This window comes from Lepidochelys olivacea (genome assembly GCF_965140295.1).
Source record: "Lepidochelys olivacea isolate rLepOli2 genome assembly, chromosome: 4".
In the NCBI taxonomy this organism is placed as follows: domain Eukaryota; kingdom Metazoa; phylum Chordata; order Testudines; family Cheloniidae; genus Lepidochelys; species Lepidochelys olivacea.
In genome coordinates, this window is record NC_140414.1 from 47287353 (window position 1) to 47305662 (window position 18310).

Genomic DNA, 18310 nt, shown 5'->3' on the forward strand with positions numbered 1-18310 from the left:
AGGCAAACATTATCATTTTATGTACAAGGAAAATAAGTCATGGAGTTTGTAATTTGCTTCGTTCACACATTGGAAGAGCTAGGAAAAGACCCTGGGAGTTTAGTCTCAGGGTTTCCTTGCATTTGCCACAAGATATGCTACACGGTCCCTCAGTGATCAAAGAACATATGCAGATATAGAAACCGTCTGCCTGATCCAAAGCCTATTGAAGTCAATGGTAGCCTGTCAATTGACTTAAATGGATTTTGGATCAGACCCTGTATACAAAAGGAAGACTATAAACATGTAACTTAATGTAATCCTAAATTCTCGATATACTTTTTCTATTCACTTTTTTTTATAGTAATTAATGCAGTAGTTGAAATTTTAAGTTACTCTTTTGAAAAGCATATTCCTTAGTGAGGGAGTCATGCAGTGCCTCTGCTACAGTGACAGTACTCTTCACGATGTGCTTTGGGGAAAATTGTGTAATCCCCACACAGTGTTTTTGGACATAGCGCAGTGTGCATCCCCTGTTGCATTAATCTGGATGGAATAGATGGGCTAAAGATGTTAACATAACCCAGTCAGTGTTCAGCATTAAACAGTATTAAACAAGGTATGGGTTTGTATACAGAGACCTCCGCTTGCTTAGTGCAGTGGCAAACACACCGTTTAAAATCCTTTTAACCAAAGATAAAAAGAAAGAAAAAAAAAGAGTGAAACCATTTGAAATGTGAAGTATTAAGTAAGGCTTTCATTTTGAAAATGTCCCTTGTTTGGCAGTCTCTTAGATGGCATTAAAAATGGTAATAACTGACCTTTTGGGGAAAAGAGAAGTGAGCTGAGACGGGCTGGAGCTGTTGTGCTGCTGGTCTTAGTCTGATCCTGTTTCCTCCCAAATGATGACTGGGATTCAGCTAGAGCCAGGAGAGGTGGGGATGTCATCTGACTCCCTTTTCCAGCCTGATCTGGTCTGGACATATCTGATGATCAGGATGACGATGGCCTGGGCTGCCAGGAGACAGTGTGAGTGGCAGCCATGACGGTGAAGCTTGCTCTAGTAGCCAATTTTTCTCCCCCGTTTTTCTCTTTAAGAACCCACAAAGAAAGTGGTGGGCAGAATAGCCTATCCCCTCATTATTTTCCCCACCAATTATTCCTGGTTTCTCACCCACCAATTTTGGTTCACTGATTTCTGGTTTACTAGGCATGATGTTAACACAGTCCTTGAGTTATAGCAGGAAGCCTTTTTATTTGGACTAATTCAGTCTTTTTGTCTCCTTTCCCTACCTTTTCCCATCAGCATTTGTTGTTATAGGTTATTGTGACATCTTATCAACGTACTCACTTTTTACAGTTGTGATCACAATTAGGGTAAATTGGTAAGCCCAATTGTCACACACCCCAAAACAAGGTAACGAATGTGGGTGTAGAATGTCGCAGCTTGCATCAGTTCAGTTGCAACTTGATTCAGAGACTCTATGCAATGTTGGAGTAAATGAATCTGTCTGTAACTCAATGATATATATGATATAGATTGGAGGACATGTGCTAATAATAATAATAGAGGCCAGGTTTTCCTGGATGTGATAGCTGACAGATTTCTTCACCAAATAATTGTTGAACCAACAAGACGTGGTGATATTTTAAATTTGTTATTGATGAGTAGTAATGACCTCATAGAAGAACTGGTTGTAGGGGACAACCTTGGTTCAATTGATCATGAGCTAATTCAGTTTAAACTAAATGGAAGGATAAACAAAAATAGATCTGCAACTAGGGTCCTTGATTTCAAAGGGGCAAACTTAAAAAATTTAAGGGAATTTAGTTAGGGAAGTGGACTGGTCTGAAGAACTCAAGGATCTGAATGTGGAGGAGGCTTGGAATTACTTTAAGTCAAAAGTTGCAGAAGCTATCTCAAGCCTGCATCCCAAGCAAGGGGAAAAAAATTGCAGGGAAGGGTTTCAGACCAAGCTAGATGAGTAACCATCTCAAACAGGTGATTAAGAGAAAGCAGAAAGCTACAAAGAATGGAAGATGGGATGGATCAGCAAAGAAATCTACCTCTTGGAGCTCAGAAGGTATAGGGATAAAGTGAGAAATGCCAAAAGCCAAGCGAGTTGAACCTTGCAAAGGAATTAAAAGTAGTAAAAGCTTCTATAGCCATACAAATAAAAAGAAAATAAGGAAAACAAGGTTGGGAGATGTCCAGGTAATCTCCACGCCGGATTTTAGCATTGAGAGGAAAGAAAACAAAGTAAGAAAGGACACAGCGTTGGGTAGGAGAATGGACATAAGGAGGAAGGGGCAGTGTGGATACCAGTCTAGTAGGTCATACTGGCTGTAGAATGACCGTGCCTAATCGGGTACAGAATGTGAGCGAGGCCAAAGAGCAAAAATTAAGATGTTTGTACACCAATGCGAGGAGCCTAGGTAACAAAATGGAGGAACTAGAGCTACTGGCGCAGGAAGTGAAACCAGATATTATAGGGATAACAGAAACATGGTGGAATAGTAGTCATGACTGGACTACAGGCATTGAAGGGTATGTGCTGTTTAGGAAAGACAGAAATAAAGGTAAAGGTGGTAGAGTAGCATTGCATATCAATGATGAGGTAGACTGTAAAGAAATAAGAAGCGATGGGATGGATAAGACAGAGTCCGCCTGGGCAAAAATCACTTTGGGGAAGAAAGCTACTAGAGCCTCCCTGAGGATAATGTTTGGGGTGTGCTATAGACTGCCAGGATCTAATTTGGATATGGATAGAGCCCTCTTTTAATGTTTTTAATGAAGTAAATACTAATGGAAACTGCGTGATCATGGGAGACTTTAACTTCCCAGATATAGACTGGAGGACGAGTGCTAGTAATAATAACAGGGCTCAGATTTTCTTAGATGCGATAGCTGATGGATTCCTTCAGCAAGTAGTTGCTGAACCAGCTAGAGGGGATGCCATTTTAAATTTGGTTTTGGTGAGTAGTGAGGACCCCATAGAAGAAGTGGTTGTAGGGGATAAATTTGGTTCAAGTGATCATGAGCTAATTCAGTTCAAACTGAATGGAAGGACAAACAAAAATAAATCTGTGACTAGGGTTTTTGATTTCAAAAGGGCTGACTTTCAAAAATTAAGGAAATTAGTAACGGAAGTGGATTGGATTGAAGAATTTATGGATCTAAAGGCAGAGGAGGCCTGGGATTACTTTAAGTCAAAGCTGCAGAAGCTATCGGAAGCGTGCATCCCAAGAAAGGGGAAAAAATTCATAGGCAGGAGTTGTAGACCAAGCTGGATGAGCAAGCATCTCAGAGAGGTGATTACGAAAAAGCAGAAAGCATACAGGGAGTGGAAGATGGGAGGTATCAGCAAGGAAAGCTACCTTATTGAGGTCAGAACATGTGGGGATAAAGTGAGACAGGCTAAAAGTCAAGGAGAGATGGACCTTGCAAAGGGAATTAAAACCAATAGTAAAAGCTTCTATAGCCATATAAATAAGAAGAAAACAAAGAAAGAAGAAGTGGGACCGCTAAAACACTGAGGATGGAGTGAAGGTTAAGGATAATCTAGGCATGGCCCAATATCTGAACAAATACTTTGCCTCAGCCTTTAATAAGGCTCATGAGGATTTTAGGGATAATGGTAGCATGATAAATGGGAATGAGGATATGGAGGTAGATATTACCATATCTGAGGTAGAAGCAAAACTCAGACAGCTTAATGGGACTAAATCAGGGGGCCCAGATAATCTTCATCCAAGAATATTAAAGGAACTGGCACATGAAGTTGCAAGCCCATAAGCAAGAATTTTTAATGCATCTGTAAACTCAGGGGTTGTACCGTATGGTTGGAGAATTGCTAACATTCCTATTTTTAAGAAAGGGGAAAAAAAAGTGATCTGGGTAACTACAGGCCTGTTAGTTTGACATCTGTAGTATGCAAAGTCTTGGAAAAAATTTTGAAGGAGAAAGTAGTTAAGGACATTGAGGTCAGTGGTAAATGGGACAAAATACAAAATGGTTTTACAAAAGGTAGGTTGTGCCAAACCAACCTGATCTCCTTCTTTGAGAAAGTAACAGATTTTTTTAGACAAAGGAAACGCAGTGGATCTAATTTACCTAGATTTCAGTAAGGCATTTGATATGGTTCCACATGAGGAATTATTAGTTAAATTGGAAAAGATGGGGATCAATATGAAAATTGAAAGGTGGATAAGGAATTGATTGACAGGGAGACTACAGCGCATCATACTGAAAGGTGAACTGTCAGGCTGGAGGGAGGTTACCAGTGGAGCTCCTCAGGGATCGGTTTTGGGACCAATCTTATTCAATCTTTTTATGACTGACCTTGGCACAAAAAGTGGGAGTGTGCTAATAAAGTTTGCGGATGTTACAAAGCTAGGAGATATTGCCAATTAAGAGAGAGACCGGGATATCCTACAGGAAGATCTGGATGACCTTGTAAACTGGAGTAATAGTAATAGGATGAAATTTAATAGTGAGAAGTGTCAGGTCATGCATTTAGGAATTAATAACAAGAATTTTAGTTATAAGCTGGGGATGCATCAATTAGAAGTAACGGAGGAGGAAAAGGACCTTGGAGTATTGGTTGATCATAGGATGACTATGAGCTGCCAATGTGATATGGCCGTGAAAAAAGCTAATGTGATCTTGGGATGCGTTAGGCGAGGTATTTCCAGTAGAGATAAGGAGGTTTTAGTACCATTATACAAGGCACTGGTGAGATCTCACCTGGAATACTGTGTGCAGTTCTGGTCTCCCATGTTTAAGAAGGATGAATTCAAACTGGAACAGGTACAGAGAAGGGCTACTAGGATGACCTGAGGAATGGAAATCCTGTCTTATGAAAGGAGACTCAAGGAGCTTGGCTTGTTTAGCCTAACTAAAAGAAGGTTGAGGGGAGATATGATTGCTCTCTATAAATATATCGGAGGGATAAATATCACGGAGGGAGAAGAATTATTTAAGCTCAGTACCAATGTGGACACAAGAACAAATGGATATAAACTGGTCATCGGGAAGTTTAGACTTGAAATTAGACGAAGGTTTCCAACCATCAGAGGAGTGAAGTTTTGGAATAGCCTTCCAAGGGAGCAGTGGAGGCAAAAAACCTATCTGGCTTTAAGATTAAGCTCAATAAGTTTATGGAGGAGATGGTATGATGGGATAATAAGATTCTGGCAATTAATTGATCTTTAAATATTCATGGTAAATAGGCTCAATGGCCTGTGATAGGATGTTAGATGGGGTGCGATCTGAGTTACCACAGAGAATTCTTTCCTGGATATCTGTCTGGTGAATCTTGCCCATATGCTCAGGGTTCAGCTGATCGCCATATTTGGGGTTGGGAAGGAATTTTCCTCCAGGGCAGATTGGAAGAGGCCCTGGAGGTTTTTCGCCTTCCTCTGTAGCATGAGGCCCTGGTCACTTGCTGGAGGATTCTCTGCTCCTTCAAGTCTTTAAACCATGATTTGTGGACTTCAATAGCTCAGTCATACGTGAGAGGTTTATCGCAGGAGTGGGTGGGTGAGATTCTGTGGCCTGCATTGTGCAGGAGGTCAGACTAGATGATCATAATGGTCCCTTCTGACCTTAAAGTCTATGAATCTATGAAAGAAGAAGTAGGACCGCTAAGCATTGAGGATGGGGTGGGGATTAAAGATAATATAGGCATGGCCCAACACCTAAAAAAATACGTTTCCTCAGTTTATAATAAGGGTAATGAAGAGCCTGGTAGGGTGGCTAATGGGAATGAGTATACGGAAGTAGAAATTACCCCATCAGAGATGGAAGTCAAATTCAAACAGTTTAGTGGGACTAAATTGGGGGCCTGGATAATCTCCATCCAAGAATATTAAAGGAACTGGCAGATGAAACCGCAAACCCAATCACAAGGATTTGTAATGAATCTGTAAACTTGGGGGTCGTACCCTATGGCTAGAGAATTGCTAAAATGGTTTCTGTTTTAAAGGAAGGGGGAAAAAACGTGATCCAGGAAACTACAGTCCTGTTAGTTTGACCTCAACTGTATGCACGTTCTTGGAACAAATTTTGAAAGGGAAAGTAGTTAAGGGGACACAAGTAAATGGTAATTGGGGGAAAAAATACACCAATGGCTTTATAAAAGGTAGATCGTGCCGGACCAACCTGATCTCCTTCTTTGAGAAGATAATGGATTTTTTTAGAGAAAGGAAAGACAGTAGATCTAATTAATCTATCTGGATTTCAGTAATGCATTTGATACAGTTCCACATGGGAAACTATTAGTTAAATTGGAGAAGACGTGAGTAATATGAGAACTGAAAGGTGGATAAGGAATTGGTTAAAAGGGAGACTACAATGGTCATAGTGAAAGGTGAACTGTCAGGGTTTATGCTTGCCAAGGATTTTCCCTTGCTGAAGGAATCCTCAGCGGCCTGTTTAGGGCAACTTTGAAACAAGCAAGGCGGGCTTAACTAGGTCTAAGCATCTGGCCCCTTGTGTTGACTTCAAAATGTCTGAGCACTAATTCACTTTCCTCCCTTAAATCTCTGAAGCTCAGGTATAAGCAAATCTTTGCCTTGCTGGGATACAATATTCTGTATAGTGAGCCAGGTTTGCTTGTCCCACTTACCATCTGTGAAATGTGTATGTATTCTGCATATTTAAAAGTCTTTTCTCCTCTCCAGTGTGGTGTGTCTGGAGCCCAAGGGATCCTCTCCACTCTCTTGAATTTTCCTTTCTTTGCTCCCTACCCACTTAAGACCTTCATAATGGGGTTCAACCCATCCTTCCAGCTAGAGTAGGTTAGTCACAGCAACCTTTAGCGCAACCAATGTTGCTACTGAGTTATTACAGATATGAATTGAAATCTTCCTTCTTTCAATGGCTGCGTTAGTAGCCCTCTAACCACCTGCCAGTAACTTACCAAAGAGACAAAGTACCAAATCTCAGATTGGCATCCCTTGTATAGAAGAGTGGTTTTTCTACCTCTAGGCTTCCGGGCTGAATTTATTTAGGGTTTTGAATTTGCAATATCAATATATTACTTGTTTAAAATGACATTTCAGATTTTTGAGAAACCTCTAGTGAGGTCTTTTATTTTGTCATGGTACTTCCTGCTTTATTTCATCCACCATTTTCCTCTTATGTACCACATATCTGTAATTAATTCGAAGCATTTTGTTTTTCAACATTACATTTAATTGCACACACATTAGTCCAGTTATGTTTTTAGATCTAAATCTCTGAATTTTGGCTGACATTTCTCTATTTAGTTTTCTTCTAATTCTGTGTCTGCAAGTTGGTTTATCTGTTTACATACTGTAGGTAACAATAATATAGATTCCCACTGAACTGAAATGCACCAACCTCTCTGAAATTAATTTCATTTTTCGTCTTTCAACTCTGATTCATTGTCCAGTTTCAGATATAAATTGTACAAATGTAGGGGTGTGTGTGTATGTATGTATGTATGTATGTGTAATATATATTAAAAGATTTTTGAGGTGAAATCCTGGCCATATTGAAGTCTGTGGGAGCTTTGGCTTTGGTGGGGCCAGGCTGTCAATGTCTGAGATAAGAATGAATTCTTCAGTAACTGGCACTGAACAGACTAACACAGCTGCTATTCTAAATTTAAAATATCCAGAATTTAAAATGCAGCTACTTCTGAAATGTGGTGTGTAAAAAAGGTGCTATGAAGGTTCCATATTATTGACTGTTGGAGTTCCAGATAAAGACTCTCTTTACTTTTCAAGAGTACATTTTAACTGCCAGCATTGCAAACTCAACCTGAGATTTGAAAGTCAAGCTGGGTTCTCTTTGGCTTAATTCAGCTACAGTTTTTTTTTTAAAAAAAAAGTCTGCAGTTGGAATTTAGCTAAAAATTCTGATGATGCTCAAGCCAGAGAAGAGTCTGGCTCACACATGTATGCCTATTAGCTCTGCAGGAGTGAAAAAACTGTAACTCTGTGTATTTGTGTGTAAAATAAGCAGGTAAATTGTGAAGTAGATCTGTTAGATAAGAATGTGGCATTTCCTTATAAACTTTTCTTAACTTCATTCTGATTTGCAGAATTTATTAGCAACAGTTACACTAAAGTTTTGCCTCTGACCCTGTCTTTGCCATTAAACTGTCAGGATAATGGGCAGCCTTTTTCTTTCTTACTGTGAACATATGGCTAACCTTAAGCAAGGTGTCTTAGACTTGAGTGGTTTGGAAATAAAGGAGCTATGGTATCGTATTTTTATTTTATTCTAGTTTTTAGTTTTGCTATAAGTTGTGGTTGTATAGTCTCATCTGGGAGCAAATTATTTCCTGTGTGCCAGAACTTTTGGAAATGCAATTCCTTCTCCTCCCCGCCTTCCCCCTGTTGTACCTCCCACCAGCTTCTGCTCAGTTCTGTAGACATGTTCCAGCAAATGTCAGACTATTCATGAAGGACTATAAATTGTGTACACAATCCCTACAGTAGATTAGTGCTCAGGTTAGCTGAGTGAACTTGCAATATTATGGTTACAGGGGATTTAAGGGTATTATCATTCCTGTGCAAACAGTACATAAAAGTTCTTCAGAGATTTTTCCATATAACTTTGGAAGTTAATGCAGATTATAGAATATGGTTTCAAAAGTAAAATGTGGTTTGTGCTTTTGTAATAAACACAATCTCTAAATTGGGTGTGCATTTATGATTAGAGATTAAGTTAAAACCTATAACATTTTCATGTGGATATTTCTCCTCCTATGAATTTGTCACCTTAGTTGTCCACATGGTGGCATTTAAAAAAAATTCCTTGGATGATATACTTTTAAAAGATGCAAATTAAAGAATTCATCTAAACTTGTTGAATCTGTGGTGGTGTAGTCAGTTGTCCCAGCACTGTGGTCTGTGGAACACTAGCTGATGGCCACCTGGTGCTGCCTTTCCTCTTTTTGTTTCCAGCTGCTAAATTGCAGTAAAGACAGCTAAAAATGCATAAAATACTTCCTTGTGTTTTTTTTTTCATATCAGCAAGTGCTGTAGTTGTCACGTGAATGTTACATGATCATGGAATGGAGGGAAGGTGGTTGCTAGATTTGAAAATTGGATGAAAGGTTGTCTGTGTGATTGTGAATAGGAGAGAGTGTCTCACAGATACAATCTCCCTCTGTTAAGATAGGTTTCAGAGTAGCAGCCGTGTTAGTCTGTATTAGCAAAAAGAAAAGGAGTATTATTGGCACTTTAGAGACTAACAAATTTATTTGAGCATAAGCTTTCGTGAGCTACAGCTCACTTCATCGGATCTGTAGGGAAACTTCAAAATGGTAGGGAAAGAAGAAACACTTATTTTTCAAGTTGACTTAAAATTAAAATTACTATTGTTTGAAGCCATTCTTGGATTTGGTGAGTCTTGCCCATATGCTCAGGGTTCAGCTGATCGCCATATTTGGGGGTGGGAAGGAATTTTCCTCCATGGCAGAGGCCCTGGAGGTTTTTCGCCTTCCTCTGTAGCATGGGGCACGGGTCACTTGCTGGAGGATTCTCTGCACCTTGAAGTCTTTAAACCACGATTTGAGGACTTCAATAGCTCAGACATAGGTGAGAGGTTTATCGCAGGAGTGGGTGGTTGAGATTCTGTGGCCTGCGTTGTGGAGGTCAGACTAGATGATCATAATGGTCCCTTCTGACCTTAATATTTGTGAATTTGGAATGTTAGAACAAGCCTAGGGGAGATAGGATAATGGAAAACTGGAAGTTAGGCAGTCAAAGGAGTAAGATAAATATACTTCGTCACATCCATTTCCACATATATTTGTTAGGGGGCTTATTCCTTCACCCACTTACTTCCCTGGTCCTTGTCGCATGAACAGAGAGCAACAATACCCGAAGTCCAAAGATGCAAACAATTTGATGTTTATTGGGGTGAACTTCCAGCAAGCATGATTCCAATTTCCTTCCTTAATGTCCCCCTTCCCAGCTCTGACACCACAGAGGCTTATCTGTGTCCCTGTTCCCATTTCCCCCTTTAGCTAAACATGATTCCAATTTCCCCACCCCCATTCCCTGTTCCCATTTCCCCCTTTAGCAAAACATGATTCCTATTTCCCAGCCACCCATTTTCTGATTGACTGCAGACTATATAGTAAAACTTGAGTTCAGCCTAGCTATACCTTAACCAATCATTTTACTGAAATTTAACTAACCAATCCTAACATATTGTAACATGATTATTTAACCAATTATACCCCACCACCTTAATTAGTTTACACCCAGAAAAATTAATTATACAGCAGACAGAAACAATCACAGAACCAGACAGAGATTATACAAACAAACAGTGGGGAAATGGGGACTACAGTGATAGAACAAACACAGAAATGAGGATTTCACATTCCAGCTATTGATAAGTGAGTTCTTGTCAGACAGGATGCTATCAAACTAAGTTTCCTTTTACATCTTCTAGGCACTTCCTTTTCTCTGGAGGCGACAGGCATTATCAGGACAGGATTGTATTCCTAACAGCCCAATAGCACCTTATTTCAGTGTGACTAATTTGGAATGTGAGGAGGTGACCGGTAACTTCCCAGCTTATGGCTGCCTCTGTTGCTTAGCCAAAGGCCTTAGCCTAAGAACAGGGCCTCAGACTGTCACATTAAGAGAAGGCTCTTACACTGGCAGACAGTGATTTTGATTCTTTCTTTTATACCTCTATAACTAGCCAAGTGATAAGAATACACCTAAGTTCTTAGAGTATAGGCCTTTACAGACAGGCCTGAATATGTATATCCTAACAATATTGTGTATACTCAGTCTGTCAAACCTATAGTACGCATGTGTTGGGTATTCATGTCGTGCATAATTTCTGTTTTCTGTGTTAGTGTGTAATAAGCGTAGACTCTGACAAAATTTAGCTATATGGGAGTAATTATTCTTACACTTGTCTACGTGCAATCGTAATGTGCAGACATCTAACCATAGCTATGAACCAGAATACCTTAAGGGTAAACAATGCTACTTGCATCATAGTTTGTAAGGGACGGAAAAGAAAGCAGCTGTACTATGACAAATTGTACAACCCGCTTGTTTCCTCTGTCCTTAGAGACAGGATGAATTTGTGAGGGATAACACGCAATGCTGGGGAGTGGAACGAACTGTTTGTTTTTTTCCATTGTTTTTTATGATGAATATCATACTCATGTTTTTTGTTTCTTTTAGTTTATTTCAGAGTTTTCCATTTATGCCGAGCTTGAGAAGCAGTGTTCTTCTCCATGGAATATACTCTTTATGTCCACCTAGTTAAGTCCCTACTGTGCATAGAGTACAGTGCTGTGGACCAATCCTGCAACCCTTATTCAAAATAGGTATCTCTTACTTGTGCAAGTAGTCCTGTTAACTACCTGGAAAGCTAACTCAATTTTGTTGTGTTTTTATTTTTTGTTATTTCAGCAGGACTACTCACATGAGTAAGGGTTACGGGTCTATGAGCGGGCTGCAGGAATGGCACCTAATTAGTCAGAATTAATAAAATCTGACTACTCATTAATCCACTGAAAGTTGATGATGTCTGAATAGGGTCAAGTCAAATTGATACATAAATGTGCTCTCAGAGCCAGTTTACAATACAGGATTATATCTATATATATATCTATATATATATCTGACTCAAAACAGGTGAGACCAGCGGTTCTCAAACTGTGGGTCAGGACCCCATTTTAATGGGTTTGCCTGGGCTGGCTTAGGTTTACTGGGGCATGGGGCCAAAGCCCAATCCCCTCTGTCTGGGGTCGAAGCCTGAGAGCTTAAGCCTTGGGAAGTGGGGCTGAGATTATAGGCCCCCTGCCTGGGACCGAAGCCCTTGGGCTTCGGCTCCTCTCCCCCCGGGCACTGGGGCTTTGGCCCCTCCACCTGGGGTGTCAGGGCTTGGGCAGGCTTAGGCTTCCGTCCACCATCCTGGAGTTGTATAGTAATTTTTTTGTCAGAATGGGTTTGCGGTACAATGAAGTTTGAGAACCCCTGGGCTAGACAAATCCTATGAAGAGGCTCATCTGCAGAGACCAAATGGGTCTTTCGGATGAGAAAATATTGAATAAAAAAGAACAGGAGTACTTGTGGCACCTTAGAGACTAACAAATTTATTAGAGCATAAGCTGTTGTGGGCTACAGCCCTCTTCATCGGATGCATAGAATGGAACATACAGTAAGAGGATGTATAGATATATACATACAGAGAAGGTGGAAGTTGCCATACAAATGGTAAGAGGCTAATTAATTAAGATGAGCTATTATGAGCAGGAGAAAAAAAGGTTTGTAGTGATAATCAAGATGACCCATGTAGACAGCTTACAAGAAGGTATGAGGATACTTAACATAGGGAAATAGATTCAATATGTGCAATGACCCAGCCACTCCCAGTCTCTATTCAGACCCAGGTTAATGGTATCTAGTTTGCATATTAAATATGAATGTTGTTCACTATTTTCTGGGATACAATATTTAAAATTGCATGGATTAAGAGTTCGAAACTTTATATCTCCATAGCAAGAAACTTGCGGGTACCACTGTGGGGGTATTTTGCAAAAAGTTTCTAGCAGTGTATATTACCTTAGATTTCCTTACTTTAAATGCATGTTTTCCATGGCTCAAAGTTGGGACGTGTTTTTTTCAGTCCTGGAAGGCCATTCACTGTATTCTTCCCTAGTTAATAAGTCTCTTTCTCTTCTCCCCCTCCCACCCACTTTGGGCAGGAGTCAGTGGGAAGGGCAGGAAAGAATGATTATGATAGCAAGAGGAAACAGGAAGAATCATGCTCTCATTTTCAATCTGTTTTTTATTATTGTTTAAATGTAAAACATTGTTTCAATTAAATATTGACCTGCATGTTGGCAGGTACACACACATGCTTTAATGAATTCAGGCTTTGTTTGGAGAGCTGTGACCTTTTTCTCCCTGTTCTGGATCAGAGCTGCTGCATTTCAAACACACTACTGATCACTGAAACTTCACTCCGGTATGGTTAACAGCACGGGCAGAGCTTGACTTTACACTGGCAGTGGCCATACAGAAGAATGGTGTTCCCTTTGGACATTTTTATGTTATGACTAAAAATTGAGTTATCCCTTTAAAAATGAAAAAGATAGCTGTGATATAGTTACAAACTTCATCAAATGGTCTTTTATGGTAAAATGTGTAGCTGATGGAAAGGATATTTATAAATGAAGAACAGAGATCTGGATCAATTATTTCCTTTCTTTTATGACATAACTTTCTCTGAAGCTGTGATTTATTCATTTATTTTAAATCACTGATGCCTTGTGAATAGTCATCGTAAATGCTTAGGATCAAATGCAAAACATAGGATTAAAAAACTGAAACTAAAACAAAAACTCATCAATCGTATAACTGCAATAACATAGTGTGATTAACCTATTTGGTGGTGGTTGGTTGTTTTTTTGCTTGCACACGTGGCTGTGAAATTACAAATTTGTGTGATTGAAATGATGTCCTGTTATGTAATAGTTCTTTTTAAAAATAATAATAGAAGAAGAGATAAAAAGGAAAAAGAAACAAGCACAAACAAACAAAACAAAAAGCCCTTCTGAAATTCTTTTAGTGATGTTGAAGTGAGTCAGTAGCATTTTTCACTTCTCTTCTGGCAACTAGCTTTGCAATTTCCTATTTGACCTCATGGAATGTTTTTATTTATGTATCCTGTTAGTTCTAAATGTTCCACATTTGGGTAAAACCCGAACTACAAACATTTTTTATTGTATTAAAGAGCTTGTGTATTGAACGCAGGTGTTCATGCTCTGTAGTAATTGGCAGTTCAATAGAGATACACCAGCTGTACTGATCCACAGGGGAGATATTAGATCTATTCACACATTACTTATATTGTAGGAAATTTAGAATTCCTGTAATTGTCAGAAATCTTGTATGTCCAAGTTCATAAGTGCTCCCATAGAAAATATACAGTGATCCTCTTATAGTAAAGCCATTTTTATTTTAGAAACACCTTATCCCTTATCATTATTGTGTTTTCTTGCAGCATTAATTGACATTTTGTTCAGTTAAGCATAGAAATTTTTTTTTAAATATTTGTATCTGTTTGCTTGGCTCATTTATGTCAAACTGGTACCACATATTTTTGTAAGCTACATCAGTTAAATTCTATTACCTTCAAGATTTATTTTACTACAGTAAAATTTATAGTATATAAATCAAGTTTGGAGATAGAGGCAGGAAGAACAAAATGGGAGTAAAGCTTGAAAGAAACAAACTGAAGGGTAAGGAAAGCCAAGGTGCTTTTGGATAGCAACGTGTCCCTTCATAGGAAAAGGAGTTGGTAGTCCCTCTCCATATGGAATGGTGAGATCCCCTATATAATAGTGTTCAGTTCTGGGTACTACTACTACTTAGCATATGTGCAACTTGACTCAGGTGGCACGTGACCATGATTCATCACCAAATTTAGATCATTGGCTTCCTTGGCCTGGGCCAGGTACTGATGGGGAGTAGGACGTGAAGGCTGATCCATGCCCCCGTGGGTGCTTCTGTACCCAGAAAGATATTGATAAATCAGAAAAGGGGGGAAAACAGAGCTTCTGAGTTATAGGGAAAGACTGTAGGAATGCTGTATGAATGGTTTGGCTAAACAGAGGGGAAGCAGGGAAGTGCTTGTTTGTTTGAAAGGTGTGAACGTGGTGGAGGGAAAGGCATTATTCATGGTAGTTCAAGCCAATATGAAGAATCATGTGGAAAATGGGTTGAACATGAAGAAAAACCTCCTAATGCTGTAGTTTTATTAGACCGTGAAAGCTCTCAGTGAAAGTAGCAGAAATCTCATCATTTTAAATCCTATTGAAGTAGATTAGGTAAAGAGAGCACTTGGGGCCCAATCCTGTATTGGCAGGAGAACAGACAAGGCAGCCAATCTTACATGAATTGGTGGTTCCTGTGTAATGTTTGCTAGATATTTGTATTTTTTCTCATTATAAAATGGCTATAAAAATTATCTAAACTAGTTTTTCTTGTCACCTTCCCTATCCACCCTATAATGGTTTTCCTGGGAATTACGGCTATTTCAGTCTCTTTTTTGGAGCTGATCTGTTCTATGTGTATATGTGGTCATAAAATCCCCATTCCCCTTCATCAGAAATATCTGTTGTGTTCTCTGAGCTAGCCAGAGCCTGACGCTGGGACGTTCTGTTTGACGATAATTTCCTTGCCGGTGCTGCAGTCTTTTGTGCCTGTATGTGTTGTACGTTCTGTATTTGTGGGAAACAGGATGAAGTCAACATGTGTTTGGTTTTCTTTGTAGGTTTGTGCGCTTTGCGGAGAACATTGGGAGAACAAGCTAACCTGTTAGACAGCGAGGTGGCTGGGTCAGTGATGATTACTCTGAATGACTTCCTGCAGGGGATGAATGATGTCAGGCCCAGCGCCATGAGAGAGGTGGCTATTGATGTGCCAAAAGTAAGTCATGTTCCACAGAACACTAGAAACATTGTTAAAGCTGAGTGCTGTAAAGTCATAGTGGGACTTCGAAGAGCCCTGTCTGCAAAGGTTCATTTTAGAAAATAGAGGTCTCCAATAAATGTTATGCATCATTTTTTTTTTTTTGACATGTCAGATTTGGTTTTTTTTGTTTGTATTTGTTCAGCATGAAAAGTAGGCACTGCAGGAGGACCCGTGTCTCTTGTTGACTGTATACTCTATTCTCAAGATTTGAATAGGTTAATTGATTAAAGCCCAAAAATGTAAGCTTGAAACAGGCACTGACTAGATCTGTACATCGGAGCCACTAGTATTGCAGCAACCAATTCAATTAGAAACAAAGCATTGGCATTTGCCACCAAAATATATTGAAACAAGGCTATGAAAAGGTTTGTGTAACTGTATGGAGCATAGCTGATAAATTGTCTAGTTCAACAAGATCTGAATCACTGAAAGCATAGGGACAAATTCTGCCGACACTCATACTTCTGCAATCTCACTGGCTTCAGCAAGATTGCAGAGGTTTAATTAAGAGCAGAATTTGACCTCCTGTGTGGGTCATTACTGGTCAGCAGTGATCACTTCCAAAGTGATCACTTTGCCTGCACAACTGTGTGTGAATATGCTACTCGTTCATCTGAAAAACTTAGTTACTTTTTGGAAAAGATATACATCTATCACCTCCTGTCACAAATTTTTCAACTTACATTGAAAAGAGCGGACTGTAAGCCTTTCAAGGCCAAGGATTATCTGAGATAACCAGATAGGTATTCTACAATGTTCTAATAAGCCCTGTGTTGTTTGAGACAAACAATATGTGCCTAAAAAAACTAAAACAAAACCCCCCAAACCAAATTACTTAACTCTGATAATCAAAATATTTGTAGGCATTAACTTGTCTACTCGCTTCTAGGGGAAGGTGGTGTGTGAATGGATGGATAAACGGAAATGTGCGATACATACCCCTTCTATCTTGTTAATATTGGCAAAATTAATATTTGTGCTTTATATTAAGAAAATTCCAGAAAAAGGGGGGCATATAAATCAACTCCAAGTCAAAAAATTTAAACTAAAAGCAAGTTATTAAGCATCATTTCACATAGATGAATCAACAGGGAATTCAATCACATAGTAGGTGGTTATTTCCAAACTATGGGAATAAGTAGTCAGAAAAGTGAATGCTACACTTCATTTAGTAGCCTGTTTGTGTATTCTGCACTATGGGCCAAACCTGGCTTTGTTATGCTATTGAAGTCAGTGGAATTACTCTGCATTTACAGTAGAGTTATTCAAGATTAATACGTCTGAAATCAAGAATAGAATCTGGCCCTGTCTATTTCACTTACATATACCTAAATAGCTCCCGTTACCATACTAATATCTGAATGCCTCAGAATGTATTTATCCTCATAATACTGTGAGGTAAGGAGGTACTATTATCCCCATTTTACAGCTAGATAACTGAAGCACAGAGACAGAGTAAATGATGTGCCCTCGGTCACACAGGAAGTCTGTGGCATAACAGGGAATTGAACCCAAGTCTCCTGTGTCCCAAGCTAGTGGCCTAATCACTAGAGTCTAAATTCTCCTTCTTCTCAGTGCCTTCCTCCTTATGTCTCAGTCCCTTTTTCCACAACTTTAGTCATTAAACGGCTATTTCAAAACATTTTTTTATTGAAATGAGTACACAAAAAGTGTTGTACACTAGTTTGGGCTTTTACAGATATAGGGCTTGGGCTTTTACAGATATAGGGCTTGGGCTTTTACAGATATAGGGCTTGTTCTGTCAAGACTTAAGCAAATGCTTAACTTCATTGACTTTATTGGGACTCCTTGTGTGTGCAATATTTTAGAATATTTTTGAAACATACATTCTGATTTTTAGCTAGATCTCAATCTCAAATTGTAAGCACAGTCTTGCTCTTGCAATTAAAGGGGATGAAAAATTGCATATCCAATTAATTGCACTTACACTTGCACCTGTTTGGATACTTACGTACTTGATTGTGAGTGCAAACCAGGTACTTGGCAACTAAATGGGTTCAGTTGCAGAGTCATTTGGGGCCCATGATCTTGTGCCAGCAATATTCTAGGCTATTTATGCCCTAGCATACTTTACTATTTGGGGTCATGATGTATGATTGTCCAGTCTTGGAACATCTATTGGGAAACCTCTGGAATTATTTGTTCTTCACAAGAATTGGAACCAACATTAGTTATAAATACAATAAGAAGTTCTTCTTTTTATTCCCCATTCACCTCCTTTCAATACAATATTTACAGTTCATGGTCTTGGGCCATTTTTCCATCCAGGACTTTATTAGCTGGCTTGAGGCCATGGTGCACTGTGATATGTTACTTATGTGCTCTGTAGTAATTTACACCAGTGGAAAGTACTTCCTTGCACTAAGCTTATTATGTTCATATCATATGGTAAAAGTTATGGTTTAAACAAAAAAATCCTAATGGAAACCAAATAGGCTTAATAATAAGTAGTTCATTCCTGCAATTAGAGTCCTATAACTTCAATTCTCTTTTTTTTAGCTAGTGCATGTGCTAATGTTGCAGCATGTTTAGTTATCTTAAAGTGATTAATCTTCAGATACTTTCACCTGCTTATTTCTGTGAGGATAGGCTTCTTCTACAGCCCCCCCCTCCCAAAAAAAAAAAAAAGCTATCTAAGTAGACAGGTAATCATGTGTGTTACTTTTTTGGTAAATAAGGGATTAAATTCCTTTTTTTGAAAAGTGTTTCAAAGTTTGACATTAATTCTGTTTGTCATCTAAAAAACCCTTGCTAAAAATATATTAAAGCATGAAATAAATGACCAACCACAGGAAACTTTCCAGTAGGAGACAAT

At 39.0% G+C, this 18310-nt stretch overlaps 1 protein-coding gene across 3 annotated transcripts in view; it reads left to right on the top strand.

Moving 5' to 3' along the window:
- Positions 1–18310, top strand: part of AFG2A (AFG2 AAA ATPase homolog A) — a 328486-nt gene that overhangs the window by 35505 nt on the left and 274671 nt on the right. For all 3 annotated transcript variants that reach the window (XR_014711280.1, XM_084625932.1, XM_084625931.1), the window contains exon 10: positions 15275–15429. Coding sequence is in view for 2 of the 3 variants with exons in the window: in XM_084625932.1 (XP_084482058.1) it covers positions 15275–15429 (155 nt within the window). In the remaining variant the exon portion in view is untranslated. The remainder of the gene's footprint in view (positions 1–15274; positions 15430–18310) is intronic.